Source organism: Crotalus tigris, unplaced genomic scaffold (genome assembly GCF_016545835.1).
Source record: "Crotalus tigris isolate CLP2741 ecotype Arizona unplaced genomic scaffold, ASM1654583v1 scf7180000020776.491700, whole genome shotgun sequence".
In the NCBI taxonomy this organism is placed as follows: domain Eukaryota; kingdom Metazoa; phylum Chordata; class Lepidosauria; order Squamata; family Viperidae; genus Crotalus; species Crotalus tigris.
Window position 1 is genome coordinate 162345 of NW_024098174.1, and position 8504 is coordinate 170848.

General features: G+C 39.7%; 1 protein-coding gene across 1 annotated transcript; it reads right to left on the reverse strand.

Annotated features, from left to right (window-relative positions):
- Positions 1 to 1392: 1392 nt before the first annotated feature.
- MEOX1 (mesenchyme homeobox 1) lies at positions 1393 to 7465 on the reverse strand. The gene is made up of 5 exons (XM_039368415.1): positions 6703 to 7465; positions 4892 to 4933; positions 3141 to 3337; positions 2348 to 2498; positions 1393 to 1739 (listed from the first exon to the last, which is right to left on the reverse strand). The coding sequence occupies exons 1-4, from the start codon at positions 7142 to 7144 to the stop codon at positions 2382 to 2384; spliced, it is 798 nt and encodes a 265-aa protein (XP_039224349.1). The 5' UTR covers positions 7145 to 7465; the 3' UTR covers positions 1393 to 1739; positions 2348 to 2381.
- Positions 7466 to 8504: the final 1039 nt, after the last annotated feature.

The window sequence follows — 8504 nt, forward strand, 5'->3', positions numbered from 1 at the left end:
GGCCGTTCCCTCACTGTTTCCAGGTTGGCTTCGCAGGCCACATGAAACCACTTCGCGGGCCGCATCCGGGCCCTGCGCCTTGTGTTTGACATGCCTACTCTATCTAAATTAGAGTCTCTTCCAACATCTTTGAAAATTGACCGTGATTCCTTGGATTGATGGGAGCTGTTGTTCTGAAGCATGATCAGTTTTATTTATCTATGTGGTTACCTGCTTTTTAAAAAAATGGTAGGCTGTTCTGGAAGGGGTTTTTTAAAATTTCCTACTTGATAATTAATGTGTTAATTTGAAAGACTGTGGTAGTCAGGGCTGAAATTTTGTCTGCAAAGGAGAAATATAGCTGCTGTTCTCTTCAAGAAATATGAGAAACATAACTTTGTTTGGAAAATTAAGGGTACAAATCTCTCCTTCATATTCAGTTTTCACATGTGAAAATAAATATAACAGAAGTGTCACACTCCTCTAATGGTTTCTTCCCAAAATAACTGAACTGAAATATCTCACTGCTCTGAGGTAGTGTATGTTCTGTACAAATGTTTCATTTTTGTTTTAGAATTGCTCTTGTACACAAGAGAATCAGTTTTGGGGTAGTAGGTTAAGGCATCAGGCTAGAAATTGGGAAACAGGAATTCAGGAATGCTTTAGGCACAAATAACTAGGTATTTCTCTCAGCTCTAGGAAGGAGGCAGTGACAAAATCACTTCTGAAAAAACTTGCCAAGGAAACTATAGGGATTTGTCCAGCAGCCCCTAAGAATCAGACATGATTGAATTGAAGGAAAAAATACATACAAATATTTAGCTTTCTCACAGAGCACTGTACTCCTGTAAGACATTACAGATATGAACATTAGAACACTTCATCTAGGCCAGTGGTTCTCAACCTTTTTAATGCCGCGACCCCCCCCCAACCGGTCATAAGTCGAGGACTACTCAACTGGTCGTAAGTCGAGGACTACTCAACTGGTGCAGCACCGTTTGCAGAATGGGACTTTTGGCGGGCTCAGCAGGGCAGAGACAGCCTGGACAATTCCTATTGGCTTTTGAAAGCCAATAAAATTAGACTCTATTCAAGAGAGTCTATTCTATTGGCTTTCAAAAGCCAACAGAATAAAAGGGAGTAGAATAGCTAAGGAAAAGGGGGAAAAAATGGCGGACTGCGTTGTTTGGCGACCCCCGTGAAATGGTCGTTCGACCCCAAATGGGGTCCCGACCCACAGGTTGAGAACCACTGATCTAGGCCATCTGGGATGCAGCATTTTCTAATGGACCAACTACTGGCTCTATCTAAAGCAAACCTATTAAATCAAAAATTATAAATCATGGAGGCTATTCATTTGGGGACAAGCAACATTATATAAAAAAGACATAAATCAAGTAAAATATGCTTTATTATTATTATTAAATTTATTTGCCACCTATCTTGCCCTGTGGCTACTTTAGGTATTATAATATAGGTTAGTTGATTAATTCATAATGAGTTGCAAGAGTGTTATTATAGCTGTTCTAATAAAAATAGGTCTATGTGGTTTCTACTTCTTAACCTGTTCTATGCTATGAGGCTGATATCAAGCTTGCAAGTGTCAATGTGCTTCCCCTTTTCCTCCTTTTATCTTCATGTGAATAGGGGATGGGGTTGTTTGAAGCATTTCCGTAAAGCACTTTCTTGGTCTGGACTCAAGCCACATTTAGCTGATTGCTGTCTTGGTACCAGATCTTCAAGGCCATCCTTTAAAATCACTACAAATACAAAACAAAAACAGCATTTACAGAGGCTTTGGAGAACTAAATGGTGAAAGCAGTGAATTTCATAACTGCAATGATAATGTATCTGTACCATCTTTCAATAAACCTCAATGCCTTGGGCAGTTTACCCATCTTTTGATTTTGCCATTAAAAGTACATAGCATGTATGCTTATCCAATTCATTGAAGGAAGCATTTGTTTTCACGTGGAAATCTCCAGAGATTAGCTCTGTAAGAGTTCCTTTATGAGATCACAGGAGGCTAACCAAACAATATGTGTGATCAGCAGGGTTGCTGCTTCAAAGTTGCAACAATATTGCTTTAAGAATGAGAACCTAGGCAGTAATTTGGACTCGAGGTAGTTTCCAAGTTTTTTTGTTCTAAAAAGGTATTGATTTCAACCACAGAATTATTGGGAATCTCTTTTTGCACAATTCCTTGTCTTTTTCCTTCTTGATTTACTCACTCCAAGAAAAAGAGAGTAAAGCAATCTGCCATTCTGGGAAGCACCACTGGCTCTATTTCCTGCCTCCAACACCAAAGGCATTAAATAAATCTTAGGGAGGATTATTTGCTTAATAACACTATTCCCAATATTCTTACAAGGTTGATAGAGATCAGTTTATTAGAGAACAGGCTACTCTGGACTTAAAGAGAGAGCAGGGTCCATCTCTTCGGTGTGGTCCTGGGGTGACACTGGCTGTCCTTTCACACGTTTCCATTTCATCCTGCGGTTCTGAAACCATACTTTGACCTGCACAAGAAACAGGACACAGTTCTGATTAATTTAAACTGAACATAACTGCATGTTAGATAACTGTGAGCTTCTTGGGAAGTTTTTCTGTTCTAAGTCAAACCTAAGGCTCTAGGTCAGGGGTAGGCAACCTTGGCTCTCTTATGACTCGTGGACATAGCTATGCTATGCTATGCTGGCTCAGGAATTCTGGGAGTTGAAGTCCACGAGTTGTAAAAGAGCCAAGGTTGACTACCCCTAGTCTAGTCATTAAGATATCAGGCTAGGAACCAGGAGACTGTGAGTTCTAGTTCTACCTTAACCATGAAAGCCAGCTGGGTGACCTTAGGCCAATCACACTCTCTCAGCCCAACTTACCTCAGAGGGTTGTTGTTGTGGGGAAAATAGGAGAGCAAGGTTTGTTGGATGTTCACTGCCTTGAGTTATTATAAATAATAATAAAAGTGTGATACAAACAAACAAACTCTGTACTATTAAAAAATTGGGATACTTATAAGTGAGCAGGTATTGAACATCCCCAAACTTCTTTCCCTTCTTTGGGCTAGTGTTTTTCAATCTCAGCTACTTTAAGGTTCATGAGCTGGAGGGGGGGGGAGAAGGAGAGTGCTTCAGGCAGAGGCAGACCAAGCAGAAAAGCTTCACCTGTCTTTCTGTCAAATCAAGGTTCACAGCAATCTCATATCTTCGGAGCCTCGTCAGATAATTGTGGTGAGTAAATTCCATCTCAAGCTCCCGCAGCTGGTCCTTAGTAAATGCAGTGCGCTCCTTACGTGCTCTGGAGCTGTTAGTTTCTTTCTTGGAATTGGTTGTAAGGTTGCCACGGACTCCACCCTGGCTCTCTGTAGAAGGGAGATATTTAGCTTTATGTCAAACCAAGCCAATCAGGAGAGCACACAAACAACCCCCCCCCATAAATTCTAGGGTCAGTCATTGGAGGCTCGGTCCATTGCATGAACCCAGAACATTCAATGATTCAACAAATGATGGTTTAGTTAAACTAGTAGCTAGCAAGATGTGTGAACATAGCTTGAAGCTAGGAATAAGAACAGAGAAAAAAATCAAAAGAATCCTAAGATATTGCTACAGAACAAAAATGAAAAAGCTACAAAATAAATTATGAATAAACTAGAATGTGGTTTGCTACAAGCAGAAAATAGGACCCAGGCAAATTACCACTGCAAAATTTCTATGGAACATCACTCTCCAAATGCTTCAAAGATACAGTTAGATGATATATGGTAGAGGAAATAAGAGGGAGCAGGCAGATTCTAGAAAATACCAATCTTTCACTTTGAAACAGAGAAAGAAATACCCTGATGGATACTTAAGTATCTTGTTCATCATTACTGTAAATGATGAAAAATAAGCTTCCTATTCATCATGCACTTATACCAGGTCAGGAGCCTGAAAAACAGAAAGCAGCTGGTAACAATGCAATGAAAATCTGGTAACAGATTAAAGGGAAATGTACTTGAATTTTAAAGCAAACACACACACACACACACACACACACACATTACATACATACACACAGAAAGACGGGAAAAAACATATGCTTCCTGTACATATTCACTGACTTCATCTAAGTCTGGAATGTTTTTCAAGACTAGGGAACTGGAGTTGGCCTTTTTAAGGCAAAAGACAGACTAAAAAAATATTTTATCTGTTTGGGATTAATCATTGCTTTTTATCTGATCTTAAAGAATCCAGGAAAAAGGTCCTTGAATTTTCTTGGATTTTGACTTCTTTCATCATTAGTCCAAACTTGCTATTGTTTATCTCTGGTCACCAGCTTCAACCAAATGCAGAATTTTGCCATTAGCTGGGATTTGGTTTAGAAAAAAGCAACTCACTAAATCTCAAATGATGTAGGTTTCATGCAGGAACTAGTGGCTTTATTTTTATTTATTAATCACCCTTATATGACCATTCATTTCACAGGAAATTATTCTGGGTGGCATACAGCAATCAATAAAACCAGAAAGGTATAAAAAGCAACCATTATAAAATATAAAAAGACATTATTCAAGATAAAACACTAAAAAAATTAAAATATACTAACTACATGGAGAGAGTAAAAGATCAACTACAACGCTGCCATCTAAAAAATGTCTCCAGTCCCCTGTGGCTCCCAGGCCTGGTGACACAACCAGGTCTTGAAGGGCTTCTAGAAGGAAAACAGGGATGGAGCTAACCTGACTTCAGGGAGGGAAAAATCTTCCATAGAGTGAGCACCACCATAGTTGAAAAGCCTGCCTCATGGGACCAAACCAACTAGGCCCCTGGCAAAGAGTGCCCACAACATACCTTCTCTGCCAGATTTAATGAGATGGGCCGATGCGATCAGCATTTAACTCCATAAAATGCATAGTCCAATGAACAAGAATACTCACTTGTGCTCTGAATACCATCACACCACGGAGTAGCCAGCACATCTAGAAGAGAGCAGAACCTAACCTTAGATTATGTGTTAGCCACGGTATACCTCCCCTTCAGCCAAATCCTTTCAAATCAGAGTTGCCAGACTGTGAGTAAAAATAATGTAGTTCCTTTTGATAGACTCATCCACTGTACCACTTCCTTATTCCACTGATATCTCAGTATCAACCTCCTACCTCACCTGACAGAGTGCAGTCTCATTCCCTGCATATAAATAAGGGAAGTAATTGAAAAATGGGACAGTCTTATTAATACTGTACCACACCTTTCTATTCAGGTGTCCTTGCTCTGGCAGTAAAAGACAAACTGGCATTCTCTCAAAGTCTTCTCCTTAGAGAGTGGCTATACAACGTCTCCAGGTTACAAACTGGTAATCTTGGAAACCAGTAAACAGCAATTTGTAATCCAGTAAACTGGAATTACCATATCCTGAAAATAGTCACATTTCAAAGTGGAATCAGCTATGCTCTTATTTTAAATAAATCCAACTTCCACTTTTCTCTTTTTTTCAGAGACAGAGCAGTGGTCACATTTTGATACTTAGAGTCCCACTTATCGTTTAAAGAAATTCCAGAGATGCTTTTATGGTCATCAGTCCAAAATGAAAGAGGAGCCTCATTTCTTTAGAACTAGTTTCCCCTGGGACCTTAACACACACATGGCAATCTCTGGCCTTCCAAATGTTGTTGGATTCCTTTTTCCATCTCTCTGTTTGTTGGCCATTGAAGACTTGGAAGATCACATATTATTCCTCCTATTCCAAAATAATTCCCAAGATTCTTTTCAGATCATGATGTCTCCATCTCTTTAAAGCCAGTTTGTATCAAAGCAACCTAAATCTAGCACATAGATCTCTTGAGAATTATCTGCTAGATTTATACAGCACACTAAATAGGATCGGGTGAGGTTGAGTTGTGAGGTTAAATTATTATTAACTTTATTTTATTTGTTTAAGCATATTATGCATGATACGTAAAATAGCAAGTATGTTTTGTTAATGTGCATAAAATTAGCCTATTATTGGACTCATAGAATACACTAACCTGGAAAACCTGATTATATTTTAAACACCACATTGAATAAAATCTCTATTAAGAACAGCCTAAAAGAATATGGTCACATCCTTTCAGGGGGCTCTACTCTATTTATAATAAAGTTAGCTAGGATGCAAGAGGGTCCAGTGATGTCTGGACCCTCTTGCATCCTAGCTAACTTTATTATAAATAGAAATTTATATGGAAATTTGCCCTCCTTCCTTAGATCTAGTCAGTTGCTCTCATTATTGACATTTAGATATTCACAAATTGATTTTTCCTTGGGTTGTTCGATTCAAGTATTGTCTTAAAATGTAGTTAGCCTGGATTTATCTTAGTATGCTACGTTTGCAAACTATTGTTTGCATTATGGTCTCTAGTGCAGCAAACCCATCAACCTATGGCTAAAGAAATCCTGGTTAAGCATGGGGCATGAACTCAATTATATTATCAGTGAATATCTCACAGTTTCAGTTTCTGTTTATCCATGCTCTTTCTTGAGACCTTATTTCTGATCTTATTTCTTCTGAAAGCCTTCAAAGTCATGAAAATCTGACTTCGCTTTAATGTTTGCTATTTTATTTGTAACTTGCAAACAGCCCATTTGGTTAAGCTTAAGAGGTAAGGGATTGGGCATATCCAGAAAATGAGTTAATACAGAAATTAAGGATTCAATATATAAATGCCCTGAGAGAAAATCAAGCCGGCCAACCCACATCCAGGCAACCTACCTGCTTTTTCCATTCTCCATTGGACTGCTTTATTCTCAGCATCGCTTGCCACATTCCCTGCAATGAGGTTATTTTTGCTGGTCTCCCCCAAGGTGGAGCTGTCCTCTTCTAGGCTCCGGGATCCCGAAGCCAACTCCGCCGGCAGCATGAGCTTCCTCTCAGAAGCCGCCACATGCCAAGCGGGCGGCTGGAAGGAAATGCCAGGTGCTTCGAAAGCGAGTTCAGCGCAAGGAAGGCTCTGTGGAGCCGTCGCCTGGCAGGGGCCCGAGAAATCCACGTAACCCCCCAAGCCTGGTTTCGGGGGGAGCAGAACAGGGGCTGGAGGATTGTTGGGCGGCCCGGCGGATCCTCGGTTCTCGACGAGGGGGCGGCTCAGGCATTCCCATAGTATGGAGGGAGCGTGAGGATTCCTCTCACAGCTCCTGGCGACAGGTGGATTCATGGAGCGGGCGCTTCCGAATGAAATCGTTGGAGAGCAAAGAAGTTTGGCAGAAAATAAGAACCGAAGAGAGAAGGCACAGTGTGGCTGCTGCCTTTAACAGGTCACGGGTCGAGTCGTTCGGGAAATCTGGCAAAATTCTTCCTCAATTTCCGCAGGACAATATCCTCCTTCTTCCCAGGTCGGGCGCTTCCTCGCTATGAAACAACTGAGCCCAGGAAACACTTTTAAAGTTTGGGATGTGAGTAACAAGTTTAGGAGGAGAAATTCGAGAGAGGGAGGGCTTAACTCGCATCCCAAGCCCCTCCAACCAAAGCCAAGTACGCAACGATTAATCACCCGAAACCTTAGAGGCGCATCAAATGGGAAACGCAGATGGAGACTTTTAAAGAAACACTGTACTTAAAAAAAAAACAAAAAACAAAGCCTGAGGTAGAGGGAATATAACGCGCACACAAAGAGGGTTTAATATTTCCTTCTCACATTGAGCTTATTTTTATTGCAGTTAGAAAAAAAACACACGTTTGAGATTTGAAAAGAAAGGAAAATTAAAGTAACATTCTGCATCAGAATCCAGAAGCCTGCCAAAAAAGCACCAAGGGAACAATATAAAATGAAGAGAGACTGCCGGTAAGATGAAAGAAAACGGGAATGAAGAAGAGTTGGAGGAAAAGACTTTACACTTAACGGCTAATTTAAAAGTTACAGAGGGAAAAGATACCTCCGAAAACTTTAAGAGAGGGGTGACCAGATCAAAGTGGAAAGAATCCTTTAGTTGTATCCTAAATTAATTTGATCTCTAAAGTGTACCACAGAACTTTTGGTTTAAGAAGTTGTGTCTCCTGAAAGATGGTTTTGTGATCTAGTAAGCATATAGATTCCCAGAATCTTTGAATGACATGTTAATACGATTTAAATATAATGACCAATTTGTTCACCCTTACACATTTGGATGCCCATGATCCCCCCCCCTTCTTACATTGTTTTTGAACTTTTGCACATCTGTGCTGAAGTACCTCATGAAAACTAGAAATAGGTGAACCTCTTCATTTGTTTGCCAGGCATAAAATTCTTTTTATCCCATTTTTGTATCACTTAACAAAACTGAACAAATACATTTTGTGTACATTTCTTTATAAACACATGTTTATATCCACTGCTGGTGTACAAATGTTTTGCAATTTTTACTATCATACACATGTGGATTCCATTACTGTGTACAATTATATAGACACCTTTGTTTATTCTGAGAAGTTTAATATTTTTAGGAGTGGGAATTGCATAGGAAAATTATGAATTTGGATTTCAAAATGTAAATATGTTTTTCTTTTTTTATATTAAAAGTATGGGATGTGCTATAGCA

Excerpts from the sequence above, each read along its gene's own strand:
- MEOX1 (XM_039368415.1), bottom strand. The coding sequence starts at position 7,144 with ATGAATCCACCTGTCGCCAGGAGCTGTGAGAGGAATCCTCACGCTCCC. Across the intron at positions 4,934-6,702 it reads ATGGAGAATGGAAAAAGCAG|ATGTGCTGGCTACTCCGTGG; the intron begins GTAGGTTGCCTG and ends GCTCTCTTCTAG. Across the intron at positions 2,499-3,140 it reads TTGATTTGACAGAAAGACAG|GTCAAAGTATGGTTTCAGAA; the intron begins GTGAAGCTTTTC and ends TTTCTTGTGCAG.